The sequence below is a fragment of the Lampris incognitus genome, chromosome 14 (genome assembly GCF_029633865.1).
Source record: "Lampris incognitus isolate fLamInc1 chromosome 14, fLamInc1.hap2, whole genome shotgun sequence".
NCBI lineage: Eukaryota > Metazoa > Chordata > Actinopteri > Lampriformes > Lampridae > Lampris > Lampris incognitus.
In genome coordinates this window covers 25,590,267-25,610,688 of record NC_079224.1, presented here as the reverse complement: position 1 = coordinate 25,610,688, position 20,422 = coordinate 25,590,267, and the positions used below count along the sequence as shown (strand labels likewise).

The 20,422-nt window shown below is 41.2% G+C and overlaps 2 protein-coding genes across 2 annotated transcripts in view; both read right to left on the bottom strand.

Moving 5' to 3' along the window:
• The window catches only part of pde4ca (phosphodiesterase 4C, cAMP-specific a), a 64,164-nt gene extending 55,537 nt beyond the window's left edge, over positions 1-8,627 (bottom strand). The window contains exon 1 of the mRNA XM_056293670.1: positions 8,422-8,627. Within this exon, the coding sequence (XP_056149645.1) occupies positions 8,422-8,566 (145 nt within the window). The 5' untranslated portion in view covers positions 8,567-8,627. The remainder of the gene's footprint in view (positions 1-8,421) is intronic.
• Positions 8,628-12,097: 3,470 nt separating this feature from the next.
• Positions 12,098-19,748, bottom strand: ifi30a (IFI30 lysosomal thiol reductase a). The gene is made up of 7 exons (XM_056292725.1): positions 19,570-19,748; positions 18,201-18,389; positions 16,493-16,567; positions 16,125-16,214; positions 15,737-15,889; positions 13,823-13,891; positions 12,098-13,445 (listed from the first exon to the last, which is right to left on the bottom strand). The coding sequence occupies exons 1-7, from the start codon at positions 19,696-19,698 to the stop codon at positions 13,377-13,379; spliced, it is 774 nt and encodes a 257-aa protein (XP_056148700.1). The 5' UTR covers positions 19,699-19,748; the 3' UTR covers positions 12,098-13,376.
• Positions 19,749-20,422: the final 674 nt, after the last annotated feature.

The following is a 20,422-nucleotide window of genomic DNA, read 5'->3' as shown; positions in this document are numbered from 1 at the left end:
CATGGAAGAGGAATTTATCCACGGGTCTCCTGGTTTACTGTTCTTTATCTACAAGCCAGGATCATTAAATGTCTGGAAAAAAATGAGGTCCTAGCTTAAATTTAATAGCGATGAATAATAATGATAAAAGAGGGATAAATAGATCAAAGAAGAACATCAAATATATTTATGTATGCCAAAGGAAAGTATAGGCCATCTGGTATGTAATACATTAAAAGAAAGTTCAGGTTTTTTTCATGTTGTATTTTCATAGTTTATGCCATTGGTAATGATATAATTTCATTCACTGGCTTCATTTTGAAGATTTTGGACATTGGACATTGGATTGTCAACCACAGATTTGCGTCGGCATCTTACATGGCATTGCGTCGGCCATCAGACCTTTGGCGCTTGTTCAGGAAGCTGCAGCTCGTCTGGTGTTCAACCGCCCTAAGTTCTCCCACACAACTCCCCTTCTCATGTCCCTCCACTGGCTCCCAGTAGCTGCTCGCATCCAGTTTAAGACTCTGGTGCTAGCCTACAGGGCAGTGAAAGGAACAGCTCCTTCCTATCTCCAGGCCATGGTCAAGCCCTACACCCCCGCCCGACCACTTTGCTCTGCTGCCTTGGGACGCCTGGTTGCCCCATTGCTCAGAGGCCCTTGCTGTCGATCGACCCGGTCACGGCTCTTTTCTGTCCTGGCCCTGCAGTGGTGGAATGAACTCCCCACTGATGTCAGGACAGCGGAGTCTCTGCCCATCTTTCGGCGCAGGTTGAAAACTCACCTCTTTAAGAACTACTACCCTGTTACTTGTTCTTAGCACTTATTGTATTCACTTATTAAAAAAAAACTCTTTCTTGCACTTTTACTTTAGCACTGGTTTTGCTCTTAGATGCTTGTTTAGAGAGAAGATGCACTTATGATCTCTGATGACTAGTAGTTCTCCTAATTTCCTAAGTCAAATGCACTTATTGTAAGTCGCTTTGGATAAAAGTGTCGGCTAAATGACTGTAATGTAATGTAATGTAATGTAATTGGGAAAGAAGCCTTAAACCTGTCCTTTCAACAACAACAACAATAAACTGGTGCCTCAGTTAGATGATTTCCTATTATCTATGACTTCTCGGTTGTGCTGGCCAGGTAGTTTAGCAGTGAGGTGAGATGTTCATACCTGCAAGCTGAGCCAGGAGGTAGTTCAGCAATGCAATGGACCATTAATAATATTGGACAGTGTGGGTAATTACTTTTAACGTTTTCTCTTCCAAATATGTGGTTTAGATAATTGGGTTGAATTAGACTTGCTGAAACATGTCTGACACGTGCTGTGATGCACAAGATGCTGTTGGAAAGCCGTGTCTTAGCAGTGATGCCAATATCCAAAATCTCCAAAATGAAGCTGGTGAGTAAGCCGATAATAACCGATATGCACGATGGCAAAAACTACTAAAGTAAGACAGGTTTGTGAAAAAAAAAAAAGAATTTTCCTTTGAGTGCAACCCTAGAGGCTTTTGGGACAGCTGGAGTCTCCTCTGTTCCTGTGTAGCCTACATAAAATTGCATATTAGTTGCATAACAGAAAAAGTGCATATCAAACTGAAAAGATCTGTCAATCAAGTACAAGCATGCAAAATAGAGAAGAAGAAGAGAACACCTATGACGCCTCTGTGAGGGAAAAAAACATATTAGGAAGGAACATAACAACACAATTAAGTTCCATTTTCAAGGTGATATTTAAAGAGTTCAGTACTCTGTCAGTGGTTGCCATCCAGTTTCCTAGATGTTGAAGGAGTGTGCTGACAGCATTGTCAGGCACTGATATCAAAGAGAATCGAGATGGAGCAGTCGCTTTTAAAAGCAGTGAGGGGGCCCCCATTATTGTATGTATGTAACACAACAGAGCAGTTTTTGTACTATGGAGGTTTTTAAATGCTGATAAAAATTAAAAAAAATATTGCCTTAGTTCATGAATGAAACTGCCTAAATCTGTGATTTCATGTGCATTCCCTAAAATGGCCGAATGGGAATAAATTGGTGGCTGAGGAATGGGGTCTATTTTCTGCTTTCTAAGAGAAAGTTAGAAAGTGGCATGCTTGAAGTAAAAGGGAACCATACATACAAATGATCAATGTTGTGCTATTTTATTTTAAAGGGGCCAACAGTGTACCACCAGTACAAATGACCTTACTGAGGAGTTTGGTTGGGATGATGTCCTGAAGCTGTAAGCGCTTTTTAGATTTGCCAGTGAATCCTGGCTTTTTTGTGAGTGCCAAATGCACATTTCATACCTAGAAGCATAAACTAGCATGTTTCAGCGGGGACTACAGTTTCTCATAGACATTTTTGTTTGATTTACAGTAACTCTGATGAATTGCTGTGTGTATGAGAGAGAGAGAGCGAGAGAGAGCGAGCGAGCGAGAGAGAAATTGTGCATGAAAACTGACTTTGCTGTGTGACTTGACAATTTTCCAGCACATGCGTATCTCCTGAAGATATCTAGATACTTCACAAACCTGACAACTAACTGAACCTTTTCCTCAGATCAAATTAAAAACAGATTTCAGTAAAAAAAAATCTGCACATGAGCTTAAGCTAAAGATTGGCATTTAACGTGAAGAACAAACTATGTAAGATCAAACACAATGTTTATACAACTCTCAAGCAATTAGGGTCAAGTATTCTTCTGGCGATTGAACAGCTGTTGTCACCACAAAGCAGACCCGGTAAATATTTGATTAGCATCACTATCATTATAACTAAAAGGACAACACCATGAGGCATTATAAAACCAAGGCTATGAATAGATCCCACATACTAGGCTGGCAGACAGTACTCCTGCCCTGCAGCTGCTCTCTCAGCAAACAAGCTAACCCTGTAAAACTGACAATGTACAGTACCATAGAATCTGAAGTACTTCAGAGGTGAAAAGTTGTCTGATCTTAACTTGATTGTAATGTTTCCGCATAATAACAATCGAAATGGAAATTATTTAAGATAATTGCAATTAGTTTAACCACAAGGGCGATTGTCCTTGACCAGTTTCTGCTGGTGCATATGATTTTGTCATCGACAAGAAAATAAACATGATGCCGTAGCACAGAAGGGCGGTGGAAGGAAAATGGCGCTCATCAAAGGTTGTTGTGTCACTGACAGATTGACATAGTCACTTGAGAAAGCAGCAAGTAAAAAAAAAAACAACCTGAGAGATACAGGGCTGAGAGAGCACAGAGAAAGACAAAACAGTGGAAAAGGGGACTGGCTGCACTGGTGGGACAACTCATTTTACCCGTAAAACATTCTGACACTTTTGAAGTGTAATACAACTCTGCCAACTTGCAGCATACCAACAACGGTTTTAGCAGCATCTATGTAAGTTATGCTTTTTAGTTACATAAAAAAAATAACTTAACAATAAAGGTTAAGAGCTTCACCAAGCAGAGAAAAGCAAACAAGTTCCATCACACCATCAGGCCTACTCGGCTGAACATTACTAGGCTGCTTCCTTGTCAAATACGGTATGCAAATTTACAGCCTAACAAATCAGAGACGATGGAATGGCACCCTCCATATCTTCCTGCCAGAGGACTGTTCAGATTGCAAGATTCACACAACAGTGTTTAATTAGTATTTCCATGAGGCAGGGGCTGATTTTAGTCTCATAGAGGACATTATGTTCAGTTAAAACACAGCATTGGATAATGATCTTGTGGCCAAGATGAATTTCATAACAGCAGCTTAAGGGCAACCACTGGTGCAGCATGAAAGGTTGCTTTGTGCTTAAGAACAAACCAGACATAAGGAAAAAATCTCTAGCTGAGTATGATGACCCCGGGCCAGAAGATAGCAAAAATCCAACCTTTTGCCAACACGACATTTTATTTCAATATAAACTTGTACTTTAGGAAAAAAGAAACATTGGCCAATGATGTCTTTATGCATGCTCAATAATCCAGGTAAGGAAATCACAGAAAGTTGAATCAGTTCACCTGGACACAACATTTATTGTGTCCAGGTTAACTGATTCAACTTGTGCCAGTGACTTTGGCCAATTTAGATTAAAGATCAGCATGTTCTGGTGGCAACACCACAACCATATATTTCTTTAATCATGCCACCACATCAGCAGCGCGACACAAGTGGTCTTACACTTCAGGGAAAAAATTGTGTATAGAAATTATTTCACTTTTTGCTTATCTGCTGAGTTCTATGTCATATTGCCATTCCCCAATGTGCAGCATAAATAGGAATTACCTGAGCAAGTGAACAAAAACTTTGAAAAAAGGGGCAAAACGCTCCTTGAGTTTCATTTTGTGGGGCACACAACAGCGTCACATTACAGCCAAACTGGTGTATGCCATTACCAGAGTTTGGCTGAACCATCTTGGCTTCAATGTTATCCACTCTACCTGGGTGTGTGGGCCAGTGTGAAGCGCCTCTGGAGGCAGATGCTGCGGTTCATCAGCAGCTTTCTGAAGAGCAATGGGGAGTTTCGGGGTGACCCACGTGGGGAGTCCTTGGGGGAGCTCTTTGGAGATCCTGCTGGAGAACTCCCTTTGGACTTGTGCATGAGCTGGATATACGATAGCTTTTTCGCCCTTCGATCTTCTGTCCGCTCTTCGACTCCTGACAGCTCTTCCTCTGAGCTCTCCGAGACCAGCTCACTCATTGTCTACAGAAGATAGTCTGCAGCCAGATATTAAGCCTGTCACTTCCCTCTGTCGTCGCCTCCTTGGATCCTGATGAGTTCGTTCCTTGAAATGGCTTTCTGATCTATTTCACTTTATATCCTCACATATATTTGGGGCTGCTCATGGCAGATGATAGAAGTACACCTGTTTCTTGGTTCCTCTATCAGGTCCAGGTCAAGCTACTGTCTTTTTGGTCCATGTCTGGCTCTCGCACACATCTGACTAAAGCCCTGGGCTACTCAAGTGGCCTGTCATGAATACCGTCAAAGAAGCAGAGTTAAAAACAAATTGAAAAGACAAGCAAAGCCCTATTGAATAACACCACACAGAAGACCTTCTGACTTTTAACTTTATCTGATATCTGGTCTGACCTTTTCTAGGTGTGTCCTCCCTAAGTCTATGGCAAATATAGAGTCAGGCCAGGCAAAGGCTCAAACATGAGTGTTGATGCAGTTTCCCTCATTCCCTCCCCCAGGCTTTGTTTACATAGCTGCTAGGCCTTCCCTCTCTCAAACTAAATATGGATGTCTGATTTAGAGAGAGAGAGAGAGAGAGAGAGAGAGAGAGAGAGAGAGAGAGAGAGAGAGAGAGAGAGAGAGAGAGAGAGAGAGAGCACAAGCATGACAGATCACCTCCTCCTCCTCCCTGTCCCTCTTCTTTAGTCGCCTGCCCCCTCCCCCCCTTTTCCCTACCCCCGATCTCACAGAGCACATTGTTCAATAACTTCAAACTATGCTCTATAATTACTTCCTCTCTCAGCTCCTCCAGAGTATAAACATTAAACTATTGTGTGTCCTGGCTCTCTAACCTGGCTCTCTCACTCACACCCCACCAGACTGCGCAAAGTCAGGGTTTTCAGCTGGCCCCTCGAGTGTTACTGATGCGAAGCACACTTCTTTTTTTTTTTTCCTCAAAAGATGGACTGTTAGCCTTTCACATGCTCCAAGTGTACCAGGAAGAGTCACATGAAGGGCCCCTGACTATAAAAATCTGAGGTAGATAAAAGCTATAAAGAGAGCATGGGTGTTATCACGATGGTGCTGCTCTATCTGTAGCTGGGGGCTCCATCCTCCTTGCTCCCACCTCAGGGAATTTTTTTTTTCCTCACTAGAGAGTGAGAAGAAGTCCTCCTGTGATCTTAGGAATTGCTTTTAAAACACCGGTGCTGTCTTGGGCAAATAAAATAACCTAGGGAGCCAAAACATCTGACACAGGACTGAGCCTATGACAAACAGCCAGTAGGAACAGAAATGTTGTTCATAAAATATAAAAAGGAGACACATGAGCATTTTATCTTAATTTGACCTGATCTGTCACACTTTATTAAAGCTAAATTTTGAATTTTGCCTACATATTGTAAGAGTTACAGGGATATACTATAGATAGTATATGGTAAAGAAGAGCAGCACTAGTAGATGGAAAATACTGGCAATCCTTTGTACTCAAGGCCCAGAGTTTTCGGTTTTTAGTTTAAAAAAAAAATCCGGGAATTTATCTGTGTTTATTTTTACGGTATTTTTCGGTGAAAATAATCCGTGGAAACATAAAATCCGGGTGAAAATCAGTTTAAACCAATCTCCTCCTTTTAAAAAATCCAGGTATTTTTCGTTGAAAATCGGTAAAAACCAAAAACGCTGAGCCTTGTTTGTACTAAATGTTAGGATTTCCAATCAATCAATCAAGTTGCATTTTTTATAGCGCTTTCCCAGCTGTAACAGCCACTCAAAGCACTCTCTCCCAAGACAGACAATGTGCAATGGATGTTGTGGTTACACAATTTATAGAATACAACATTGAAAGAGGATAAACAGAATTATAATGGACTTATAAAATGTACGACGAATATGATGCGATTTTGGTATTGCATAAAACATGGACAGCAGTGTGAGAACAGCTACTGGCAACACATAAAAAGTAATGTAATAACTGCTTCATATTCACACTGTTTTAAGTGGAGAATATATGAACTGCTAACTCAATTTTATCAAAATTCAAAACCAGCGCTGATGTGTGGTTTGAAATTAGACTTGGCCCCGTATACTATTTTGCAAAAAAATGCTTTCTGGCACCAAGTCAAAACGTCACCACCGAGTTCTAAATAGGTGAAGACATGGGGCCTTTAATAGAAAAAGACCACTATGAGGAGTAGTTCAGTCCAGGCCCGGAGGAGCAGAGAAGTTGGGATTATCAACATCATAAGATTCATGACATGTACGGCCATGTTGTACTACTAGTTTGAAAAGCACTGAGAGTTAAGTGTTTCCTCACAATGTATTAGTTGCCAGCCTGTGCATTTCCTCTCCAATGGGACGGGAATGAAGGCTGAGCATGATAGGAGTCTAGCATTGATGTATTGCTAATGAAAAGTTGGGTAAACATTGGCCGCCATCATGAAGCAAACAACCACAATAACAAAGCAGTCTAACCACAAGATCAGCTTAATTTGTGTTTCCTTACAACTTCACCAAATTAGATGCTTTGAATTTCCATCAGGGCGGCACAGTGGCGCAGTGGTTAGTGCAGTCGCAAGAAGGTCCTGGGTTTGAACCCCAGAGTTGTCCAATCTTGGGGGTCATCCCAGGTCGTCCTCTGTGTGGAGTTTGCATGTTCTCCCCATGTCTGCATGGGTTTCCTCCGGGTGGTCCAGTTTCCTCCCACAGTCCAAAGACCAGTAGGTCAGGTGAATTGGCCATACTGACTTGTCCCTAGGTGTGAATGTGTCGGCCCTGTGATGAGACAGGCAGCCTGTCCAGGGTGTCCCCCCACCTGCCGCCCAATGACTGCATGGATAGGCTCCAGCATCCCGTGACCCTATGTAGGATAAGCGGTTTGGATAATGGATGGATGGATGGAATTTCCATCATGGGAGTTTTGTTCGAGTTTGATCCAATCCAGAGTTGGTTCTGGGGTTGGGGGATTTATATCCGCTCCATCCTTACACCTCCTAGCTTTATCAAAACACACTCCACCAAGGGATAGTGCAGGCGAACGCAGTCTGACAGCTAACACAAGGCTAACAACAGCTCCCTTTATCATCATGTTATGCAACCTGACAAAGATGTCAAGAGTCAGGCTGTCATTTCTCTGTGCAATAGCTATGAATTTCCTTTAGTTTATATGCCTGCATGTGATTTTAAGCAGCCAAAACGGGACCGGTCATTACCACAATTAACCGAATTAATGCTCTACTTGTGCCAGTGCCTTAACACACAACCACATCTGTCCACCTCTAAAATGTCCACCTCTAAAATGTACAGACCCCATCAGACTGAAAGAGGCAGAATATATGACTAAAGAACAGGCCTTCCGCACTTGAAAAGAGAGACAGAAAAGGAGGGCGGTGGGTGATAAAAATTGTATTAAATGGTTGGTTTAAATTAAGCCATTTCAATGTAATTTTTTCTTTTATTCAGTCTCATGCTAAACCAACCTGCAAGGCATGAGCGCATGAAGTTTTTCATTTCTCACCTCTAGTCTTACAATGCAGGCATAACCCTCACACATCGACACATCAAGAAAGCCAATTCTCAGTCTTACATAAGGAATACATAATGTTACAGCCGTGGATGTGTTGCCACAAAAAGTCTCATTTTTTACCATGATGACTATGGATTTCAGCCATTGCCAAAATCCCACAGGAGAAGTCAATGCTGACAGTAAGTTGGAGTGAAAACAATTGTTAAAGTCTAGGGCTGAATTGGTTATATGCAGGATTCTGACATGTAGGATGTTTGACTCACAAGGCTCTGGAGATGTAGCTGGTGAGAGTCCCCAGGCTCCTTGAGGCCTTGATGTCTGGAGCTGAAGTTATGAAGAGGGGTTCCTCCTGTGTCCCTTCCCAAGCAGAGGGTCTACAGGACAGCCTTGGGAGATGCAGCGTGCCTGAAAAAAGCCTCTTCATGGTACAGCTGAAGTCAGCCTTCCAGACCCCCTTAATGTAAGTAGCCTGCTGCTCCTAAGACTCCCAGTGTTTCTGGATGTCTAAGGAATCATATTTGCAAAAAGGCAATATTAGGATATGCCTTAAATGGATATACTTATCTTTTTATATGTAGTTATGTTCAGATTAGATTGCTTGACCATGATTTGTGTCATCTAACAGTCCAACCAGTGCAAAAAGGCTCACACCGAGTGATGTCATTAAGCTGTAAACTTTCTAGCTGTTCTATAGACAGCCTAAAATGAATGACTCTTTCCTCCAGTCACTGTTAATCCAGTTTAGGTGAGCATACTTATTCATGGTAAACCCTTGCTTTTTAGTAATTTCTTATTTTCTAATTAGTGCATGATACACATGGCCAAAGAACATATTTACTAAGAGCCATTCTCTATGTCTCTATAACATATGTCAAGGTGCTTGTGAGAACCCCTGCCAAAAATCAAAACAAAATGGAGGAGCAATGTTGACTATCCTGGCATGTCAACAGTGGACCAATAGTTTACCATCTCACAAATAACTGAAGGGAGTTTGACTTTGTACATGTAAAAAAAAAGCCTACCCTCACATTCTTTAACATTTTCTGTGGTATAGATACTGCAGGAGTATTGCTTGCCATTCATTTTTTATGCAGTCATTGTTAGGATGTTTACATTCTCAGCATTGTCCAGTGTTATAAAAGTAAGTGTTGGAATCTAATAAGGATGTACCTTGCCCCCTTTCCTATTTTTCATTTTCATGGACAGGATGTCAAAGCACTGCTGAGGTCTGGAGAGCACCAGGCTTGGGTATATTAGCATAGCATTTCTGATATTTGTGGATGATGCCACTATATTTTGTCCAACAACAACCTCCAGTGTGGACTGGAATGATTCGCTGACGATTGTCATTTACCTCCAACTCCAAGATGCTCGAAAAAAGGTTTCCTGTCCCAGTGGAGGAAGTCGGGTATGGGTCTTGTACTCAAGCGAGGATAAAATTAATCCAGAAATCAGTGTTCAGCCTACACATTGCTTAATAAGTCGAAGAGTGTGAAAAAATGTTTGCTCAAAACATTTAAAAGGTAGGTTGCACAAAGTGATGCATTTGATGTACTTGGTATTATGTAAAAAATAAGTTGAGCCTCAAAAAGCTTGCTTGAACATGTCCCAGCCCTTTTTTTTGGGGGGGGGGGGGTCTATTTTCAGGTCCAAACAGCTTTACCTTTTGCACAATAGATGGTTCTCTGAGTGAGATTGTGTTAGGATCCATCTCTAAGGGTATCTCTATCACAATATCAGTATTAGAGGGGAAACATAAAAACCCTTGCTCTCTCCCAAATCCTGTGACCATGTTTCTCCAGCTACTCCAAAAGCTTACCTTTCAACCAACAATATGCTCGAGATCTGCCCCCCCCCCCATACAAACATCCACTTTACTGTATTACTGGGCTAATAGTCAAGAATTCCTGAAACTATTAACTTTATTCTCATGTCATTGACTTCCATTAATAAGTACTATTACACACTACAGTAATGAATATAATGCACAATGCCACTGTAAACGTACCCACAAAACACACAAGATCCCAATATTGTTGTTGTAGCCTTAAGTATGTGACTGCAGTTTTTGAAATTAGAATACTTAGTCATAGTTATAACTGACAAACATTTGATTAGTATACAAATTCAAAGGGTATCATGCACAAAAAGTATAATATATTACAAGAAAAAAATTGCAGTCTTAGAACGATCAATTAATTGATCACCTGGTTTCCTTTACTTTTGCCTGTTTATTTTTGACCCTCAGCCCCAACTCAAGTAAAATCTTTATTTTGGTTTGGGGCTGAAAAATTCAAACAACACACTATTACCTGTAATATTCTAAGGAACCTTACCTCGTAAAGGTCAAAATCTTTGACGTGAAACTCTTCATACTTGTCATTTGTTGCACGATAGCAAAAGGAAAGACTTGCCTACCGGGGCAGAATACTCAACAATATCAATACTTCCTTGGGTTGTCGCTCTATAAAAAAAACCACCTCAAAATATCCTCGGATTCCTCTCCTACAATCTACATAACAGGAAACACTGCCAGCTTTCCAATCACCCATGTGAGTTTGCATGTCTGAACCACAATCAGATTATAGACATGAAAGGTAAGTGTTTCAGGAATGGGGGACTTTTCAATTTTACATCAGATATATATTAGTTGGTTGCGAGCTGGACGCAAATGCGTTCACTTCATGACAGACTATCAAGCATGTGTGTCTATCTGACTGCAGAATCAGAGGACATCACACATCCAGACCTTCCGGTTCAGTAAGACCAAGCTGTTGTCCATATACTACAATCTCTCTATGTAACTTTCACAACCCGAATGCAGCTTTTTTTTGGAGTGCTTAATTGTACCCAAGTCCAAGTAGGAGGAAGTGAACTTTAATAGCCCCAGCCTTCTGACCACATGAATAAAGTCAATATCAATGAAGGAATGAAGGCATAAAGAAGAAAAATTGTGTTTATTTCAGATTCGATAAACTTCAGTTCCCTCACTCATCACTGATTTCCATGTTTGCATATTTATCTTTAGTTTTCAGCTCCTGAGTATAGTGCAGGTCAACATTTACTTCAGTGTATGATGTAATCATGATCATCAATCATAGCAGCAGCTCAATGGGACCATTTACGTTGTCGGTTTCACACTCAAGATGATTGCCATTCATAAACTAGATTACAACACTAAAAGACTCACGTTGGAGAGGTAAGTAAGCATAGAGTATGGCTTTACAGTATGTATACAGGCCAATATAGGTATACAAAAAAGGCATTTATTCAATTACTGTAGGTTCATTTTTAGGCTGTAAAGTTGAGCTTTGTTTATACTATCTATAGCCCAAAAGGAGCCCTTGTAGGTTCATTGGGCCTCATGCACGAATCGTGCATATGCAGATTTGATCTTAAATTGTGAGTGCAAATAATTTTTGTGGCATTCATCAATACGTGTACTTCCCACTCGTTCTTAGGTAAGATCAAAATTTAAGAGTGCCCTGGACCACACGTAAGCCAATACCCAAAGAAGCAAACTTGCATTTTGTGCTGTGAAATATTAATAAAGATGATAAAAAAGTGCACCTGAACGTAGTTGATCCATACGGATCATCCCCCCACGGTTCAGCACTCATGTGAACTGCAGATTAACTGCGAACTTTGACCATCATAGTGAAATAGTTTTACTGCAAGTAATAATTCCCCAAATCTCAATGCACAGTTGCAGTGAAAAGATGAACAAGACAGATGCGTGCTGTGTTTTACTCTGAAGCACAATGATCGGTTGATTATACAAAACAAAAAAACAAAAAAAAAAGCTGTTGTGTTCACATGAAGAGGGCATGTTGAATGCCAGCAAATCAATCAGGGATGCTTGTGTTGCAGAAAGTACAGTGACAGTCATGGCTAGCAGAGCAGAACAACTTGAAAAGCCTCCCGCTTGCTTAATTTAAAGGAAGAAGGCATCGTGTCTCACACTGCACTTTAATTTAATAATTGAGTATTGAATATTTTATGTATTTTAAGATTTTATTAAAACATTAGACATCTTGAATGTTTTCATTTAAGACCATGGGCCAAAGTTTCTTACTTTAAGTGTTATACAGAATAAATAAAGAGCAAAGTTATTTTTGTCGACCTTTTCCCCCCTCCCCCCACTTTCTTTTGTCTGTCCATTACCTGTCAAACTTCAGTGGTTTGTTGGTTTGCACATAGGACTTAAGTCTGCTGCCCTTACATATATGGGTTTAATGGGGCATTTCCTTATGCCAATTGCAAAATGCCTGGCATGTGCATCCAATTCAAGATCAAATGCAATTCATCAACATACTCAGGTGGGCGAAACAAAATTGGCCAGTGCACACGTTTCATGAATCCCATGTAGGATTTTCTTATTTTCCTCTTAATTTGTGCAAGAACAAATATAAGAGAAAAACAAGAAAATATTCATGCATGAGGCCCAATGTTAATAGACTGTAAAGTTAAGGTTTGTTTTAAATGGCCAGATCCTAAATGGAGCCCTCTGCATGCATCACCTATGGACTTGCAGACTTTAATGGCATATTTCTGGGGAAAAGTCAGTCAGTGGACAAGAGCTTTGGGGGGCGAGGGGGGACAGCCTGTGTGTCGTTACAAAGATTTGACAAAACAGTGTCACCTACTGGTCTCCTGCTAACCTCCATGTGCCTGCTGTTGGTTTTTCTTTGCTCCAACTACACCTCTCAGGAAAGAGACTGGTCAAAAAAAGGATGAGGATTGAGGAAGAAGAGATGAAGCCCTGCCTGCAGAACAGTAAAAATCTTAAACAGATGTTGATTACCATCTGGTTGTCGTAAAATTTGAAAACTGAACAAACTCCAAGGGTATTCACAATTAAAAGTCTATGTCATGCTCAATGCCCTCTTTCATGGTTTCACAATACATCATTTCAATGATAATGCAGTTTTTGGAAATTAGATCAATTTTATATGAATGCCCTCTTTCATGGTTTCACAATACATCATTTCAATGATAATGCAGTTTTTGGAAATTAGGTCAATTATATATACACTTTGAGTTAAAGTGACGCAACAATATTCCTTTGTAAATAAACAAAAAAAAAAAAAACCACAAACTCAGGTATTTGTATGTCTTCCTCACTGCTAATACATCAACATGTGCTATACGTTTGAGTAAGGCACCAACAGTGATCCAAGTAACAAACCTCACTTGCCAAGGACAAACGTTAAAGCATGTGCAACATTACTTATTCACTTATTGTGGCAGTAGCTTTTGTACCGTCTCCATTGGCCCTCTACACATGCTTCTGGCTTAGGTCCCTGAGGAGAGAAGAATGGTTGACAGTGGTCAAAGGTCAAACATGAGCACAGTAATTAATCATCATGAGCTGCTGTTGCTTCAAATAACTTGGTTCGTACAGCATCTTTCATACAAATAAATGCACCTTAAAGAGCTATACATTAAAAAGCAGATTAAAAACAAATCACAAGCAGGGAAAAAACAAGTCGGTTCGAAACATTTTAGAATTAAGAGTTGAAATTAAAAAATAATAAGAGCACATTAAATAACTAAAGTAAAAAAGAAGTGACAAAAAGTAAAATATAGAAAAGTTTAAAGCCTTAACTGTAGCAGGAAGGATTCAAAACGCCACTGGAAGGAATTTCAATAACTGACCAAGATTTGATGAATACTATACCTGATACATGCTGCAGACCAGAAGTAAGAGAGAACTCATGGCTTTTTGCACCAAGTCGTCTGTGTGCTTCTGCAAAAATAGTAAAAACATGACTCCTAGATATCACAACAACAAGCTTCCAGGTAAACGCAAGCAGCTCATGTGCAATAGGGGAACTGTTTCTAAGCAGACCTAAAATGCAGCCCTGGGTCGTATCACAGCAGCCTTGACCAGGACAAATCCCTGTAGCTCAGTGTCAGCTACATACCCAGTCAGTGATCATTCTTAACTTAGTATAGGCAAACCTGGGAAATATACAGTTTTTTAAACCCAAAAGGTGATCAATTGTATGAAAAGAGTTGCATGGCAATAATAGAGAGCCTATTCTCCATCACTGCTTGAAACTGAAAAACTCTTGCATTTTAGTGAAATAAATTGGAATCGGATTATTTTCAAAAAGTTCAGCAAGTTTTAACTAAATGGAGCGTCTCCGAGTCATCCTTATATCATAATGTTCCGCTTCTTCAATACACATTAGTCTTAGATTTCAAACCTTAAAGAGCAACGCCATCTACGTTCTTTTACGGGTTGTTAAAATGGAATCGCTCACTCAGCCGTTAGCAAAAAGCAGTGATACCGGTTAGCACTGATGCACGACCCTCCTCTCCCTCAACCCCCCCATACACGCATGCAGTTTGCTGACAGTGTAAGCATGGAGAGTAACAGAAGTGTTAAAAGAAAGTGCAGAAACCTACGTCAGGTCACATCGGAAATATTTTAGAAGAGCTTGTAAAAATAGCATTTTGACGCCAAAACATACGTAGTTCGACCCAAATTTGAATTTTCGGATTTAAATACATAGGGAACACTACTGGAAAGTCACAGAATACTAAAAACCTCGAAAACAAACAAAGACACCCCCCCGCTATGTTTGCTTACCGTTGTTTTATTGCTTTAGAATGTATGAAAGGCAAATCAGCAGAGCAGCCATTCACCTTGATTCATTTTATATCATGAAAACCGTGACGGTTAAACACATTTGACGTCTTTTAATAAGGGCTCTGAAATCATGACAGCCTGCTCTGTCATTGACTTGGCCGCTTTTGTGCGAGCGTCCACCTAGGAGGCTGCACTGCACATCCACAGACTGACAGGCAAGACGTTTGTATTATGTAGATTTTTTTTTAAGCTTCAGCAGTGCATATAAACAACTTTTTCTCCCATATTTCCCATTCAATTGACTTGGTCACTGCGCAAAAGTCTTATAATGGCAGGAAAAGCACTGGTTTTTCTGTGTGTGTGTGTGTGTGTGTGTGTGTGTGTGTGTGTATTTTCCCTTCTCCAGGTAGGCAACAAAAGGGTTTGTCGCCTACATCCAGACACCTGAAAAGGGGAGATACATACGCCTGGCGGAGATCAGCACTTAATGAGTGCACTTCTCTAGTTTTCGCTGGAATCTGTTGGATAAAAAGTGGTTGATATGCTTGTTACCCCACAGAAAGTCATTGTCTCTCTTGTGGTCTCAGGCTGCTCAGAAGAACCGCAGAGCTTGGTCACCAGTGTTGTGGTGAGCTTTGGTTTTCTTAACATGTGGCTTCACATGTGACAGTCATGGCTTTTTACTTTCTCACTATAGGGTCTTTATTAGCAGATCAACTGTCAAAATGATCACCGGGTGATATTATGTTGCAAAACTCCCACTGTACTGCAGACAAGATGAGTAATACATTTTGCAACAACTTAGAGGTGGGATGTTTGACCGCCGAATGGACCAACTCTGCATTTATTCTACACCGAAATTTTACTGTTGTCATGATTCTTTCCTCTCCTCTAATCAGAGGCTCCCCGGTTCTTAGCTGCCATTAATACACTTAAAACAGAGCCGAATTGCCACAGAGTCCAATTGCTTTGCCACTTAACCCAATGGAGACATACCCCATTTATGGTCACCCAGGGTACATAGTCATGTGGAGGGCTCAGGGCCTGAGTCTTCAAGGCATTCTGATGCATCAGCTGGTTACCCATGTCTCCATTCACACAGTCCATGATGCTCTCCCAACTCACACCAGGGGAATAGATATCCACACACTGGAAATGAAAGGAAGTCAAACTTCATGAACACATAACATTTTAAGACTATGGATTAATATGCTGAGAAACAGACCAAAAAGACAGACGAGACAGAAGAATAGACTGAGGACTGAAACATGTACAAAAAGAAAGAGGCACACAGGCAAAACCAAATACATTTATATGTGCATTTTTGCATACACATATTAACAAACACACAAACAGTACACACACACACACACCACTCCCTTACACTCTTGGCAGACTTGATGACATCATTGGAAGATTCCATGCAATAGATGATGTGGAAGGAAGCACTGCCTGTCAGGTTCAGTAAACAGGTCTGAGGTGGATGATAGAAAACATTTTACATACATACAAAATGTTTATCAAGTAGTACTTAGACATTTCTCAGACCATCTCAAATCACTAGCAGTCAGTGCTTTTGCAACTTGGAAAGTATATAAAAAGATATTTGTAAAACTCTAAGAAACCTTAATCTGGGGAACTAAACTCAATACAGGTATTATATTCATTAAACCAAACAACTGCATGTGGCAAATCACATTGTGCCAAACTGTAGGAATAACGGTGGTTCACTTATTTGGGAAATACCTTTACCTCAATCATGTTGCCGAGACACTCTGGCTCTCCATGTTGGCAAGTGTAAATATACTTCTTTCCAACCAACTTTTCCTTGAGAAAATGTAGGAAAGGGGAAAAGAGTTATACAATATTACTATCTTTATAACCAACTTGTGAGATTGTTGGATTTGTGGTAGGCAGGGCGGGGTTTGGGCATTTGTTTAGAGGGAGTACCTCATCTGGGCAATGAGGGACATGTATGCAACTGACTCGTGTTTGCCAGCAGGCAGGGAGAGAAGCCTTGGGAACGGTTGACACTCTTGATAGTGTGTAACGTTTATCTGCAAGAACTGTGAATCGTTACCTCCAGCCATTGCAAAGGGATAGTTAAGGGACAGTTCAGTTTCTGCCCCCCCCCCCCCCCCCCAATTGCACTTGGCCAATTACCCCACTCTTCCAAGCCATCCCGGTCTCTGCTCCACCCCCTCTGCAGATCCGGGGAGGGCTGCAGACTACCACGTCTCCTCCGATACATGTGGCGTCGCCAGCCGCTTCTTTTCACCTGACAGTGAGGAGTTTCGCCAGGGGGCCGTGGAAGGATCACACTATTCCTCCCAGTTACCCCCAAACAGGCACCCCGACCGACCAGAGGAGGCGTTAGTGCCGTGACCAGGACACATACCCACATCCGGCTTCCCACCCACAGACAAGGCCAATTGTGTCTTTAGGGACGCCCAACCAAGCCAGAGGAAGCACAGGGATTAGAACCAGCGATCCCCATGTTGGTAGGCAATGGAATAGACAGCTACACTACCCAGATGCCCTGTCTCTGGGGTTTTTAATTATATGTCCTATAGTTTAGCTAGGCTCAATTGCTAGATGTTGACAGGGATCATTAACAGCCCCACTTAAAAGAAGGGAAATACAAAAAAAAATACTTTTTACTCGTTACTCCAAAAAAAATCTAAAACGATGTTTTCACAACACATGAAAAATCCTAAAATTAGATTGTAGTTTTAACTATTTTTTCTTTAATATGTATTAAAGAAATACACTCTTCTAGAGCAGAAGACAATGGATATGCGTATTACAGAAATAAGTTAAAAACTATTCATCTAATTTTTTTATTTTTGGGAATGTATACAAGTAGGACCCATAGTAAAAAAAAAAACCGAACTAAGCCTTTAAGTAATAAAACTAATAGAACAATCAAATTACAGACAATGATGAGAGATTATCAACTCTGCCTGGAGCCTAAATTATCTAGTTGAGCAAAACTGGCAGTTAATCATTTCTGATACCTCTGCTTAAATGGTTAGGTAATACATGGTTTCAGCTCGCCATTGTCCAGGTCATATGTTTGAAAATGCCAAGATATAGGGTCAGTCTCTAAAACTGGGCATGTGGAGGTGTGCCACTGATAGTTATATTCTTTTTCTTATATTTCTGCCCACTGATGTCAGACCTCCATTACTACATCACAGTGGTGGGGCAGCAGGGGCTAAAATCTAACCTTTTCAATTTAAACATCTTTTAGTAAGGTTATCTTGGCTTATTTTGAAACTGCTCCCCGTATTGTTATTTTTTATTAGTGGGGTAGAATGCATATGCATACAGCTCACAACTGATTTAGAGCTACTCTTTATTGATCTTATACCAACAAATGATGTGATCACACATCTCAAGGATGATATAGAAAGCCATCAAGCGATGCTGAAATTTGAGCTGTATAGTCATTCCTAACCTCTGCATTGCCATAGGGCACCAGAGTGACGTCAAGGATGTCTTGTAGCATGATCCAGGTGGGATAGACCATCTGGGTGAGGTATTGTCTGCAACCAGGACAAAGGCTCTCATAGTATAGTGCCAGCTGAACAGACTCTGCTTTCTGGTGGGACCTGGTGAAGTTGCTCTCAAGGCACTGCTTCAGAACCTATTTTGGGAGAGAAAAAGGATTTAAGCAATAATTGTGAGGATATTAATTCTATTTACCTTACTAACACCTATGGTGATAATGGTAAATGATGTTTGACCACCTCATATTCCCGAGATCCATTCAAAACCAAATAGTTGCGCCATTGGGTCAAAAACAAAAATCAGTACAAAGTGAGTTTTAGCTACTGATTTTTCATCCGTTGGTAATGGACTTGGGTTTGCTCCATCTCTGCTTGCTAGCCATAACCCCCCCCCCCAAAAAACAAAAAAAAAAACACTCAACTTCCTCTTCAAACTTTTTTTTTCTTCCTCTTCAAACTTGTCACTACCTTACTTGTTCAGTGTTCACCGGAAGCGTTGCTGATGACTCGGTGTCTGTCAGGGTCGACATGCAGCCATTTTATTCCATGTTTCTCGGTCTCGATTGTCATGTTCTGGGTCCCCACTAGGTACTATATACTTAAGTACTCTACTGTGTACTTAAGTACATTTAAAACCAGAAATTACTTTTGATAAACCTAATCAGATACTTTTATAACGTTTACTCAAGTAATATTCTTACGGGTTACTCTCATTTCTACCAGAGGGATTTTTCCAGTAAATTATTTTTACTTTCACTGAAGTGTGGAGTTTGGGTATTCTGCCTTTGTCAGTGAAGAAAGTGGACGCAATGAAGAGTTTCATACCCCGGTTATCTGTACTGATTTAGTGCCTTGGCCTTTTAGCTTGGGTGAACGCCGCTGTTTGCCAAGCTGTATGTCATGCTGTATGCACTGTTCATTTCATTGTTTTCTAGCACGCGTCTGCGTCTGTAAATGTGCGTGAGATATGGTGCGCGCGCGTCAATCTTTGTCTCTCGAACGTACTAGAACCGCGCCGTGATTGCAAATTACAAATTAGGTCGAACTTTATTTTCCGTTTGTTTAATTAAGTTTCTTCACACACACACACACACACACACACACACACACACACACACACACACACACACACACACACACACACACATTTTGTTGCTAGTCCGGCCGAGTTAGCTAAGAGGCACAGTGTAAAAATAATATTTCCCAAATCAACTTTATAATCCAGATCCAGGTCTAACCTGCCGGTGTGCGGCTAGCGACGTCCATCACGCCGTTTTCTAGTTTGAAACTCAGGGTTTGTGTTTCAAGTTGTCTTACCCCGCATTGTACTGCCGACTCCACAGAGGAACACCACTGTGATGGAGAGTGCCTGCAAGACCAGTATGTCGAGCGGTCACTGTCTGCACATGACAAGACGGTCAAAACCACCAGCAGAGTCGCCTTCATGTCTGTCTCGGAGGATGTCCGCCCGGCTGCTTGTTTGCCGAGGCAGTTGCGCGCAGCTGGTCACGTTCATTGAGGCGTCTTTATTATGCAAAGAAGCCCTTCCTCAAAGACATTTTGCTATTTTGTGATTGGATCGTGAGTCACGTGATCGGGAGGCGTCAGCTGTCTCCGGCATGAAACGATCTGGATTTCAGCGTCGTTATCATGCCCAGTAAGTAATTCAGCCAGTGTTTAATGCACGATTTAAACCCGTTTAAGTCAGATCAAATATACTTTACATTACTCCCGACCGTTTTCCAAAGCATACGCTGATTTAAGATTTTTCGAAGGATTTTTCTCCCAACTTCAGTCGGCTATTGGTTACCATTCATTGCAAACCGTAGACTTGAAACTTGCTGGAGGTAGCTAACCCATCACTGTCAACATCCATCCATCCATCCATCCATCCATCCATCCATTATCTGAACCGCTTATTCTGCTCTCAGGGTCGCGGGGATGCTGGAGCCTATTCCAGCAGTCATTGGGTGGCAGGCGAGGAGACACCTGGACAGGCCACCAGTACTGTACACCAGGCCATCACAGCCCCCCCCACACACACACATTCATACCTAGGGACAATTTAGTACAGCCAATTCACCTGATTTACACGCCTTTGGATTGTGGGAGGAAACCCACGCAGACACGGGGAGAACATGCAAACGCCACACAGAGGACGACCCAGGAT

Bases quoted from the DNA above. Each gene is read 5' to 3' on its own strand.
- ifi30a (XM_056292725.1), bottom strand. From the start codon at position 19,698: ATGAAGGCGACTCTGCTGGTGGTTTTGACCGTCTTGTCATGTGCAGAC. The intron at 16,568-18,200 runs GTTAGGAATGAC...CATTTTCTCAAG, and splicing joins TGCCCTATGGCAATGCAGAG to GAAAAGTTGGTTGGAAAGAA. The intron at 13,892-15,736 runs GTATGTCTCCAT...CTATTTTTGCAG, and splicing joins CCTGGGTGACCATAAATGGG to AAGCACACAGACGACTTGGT.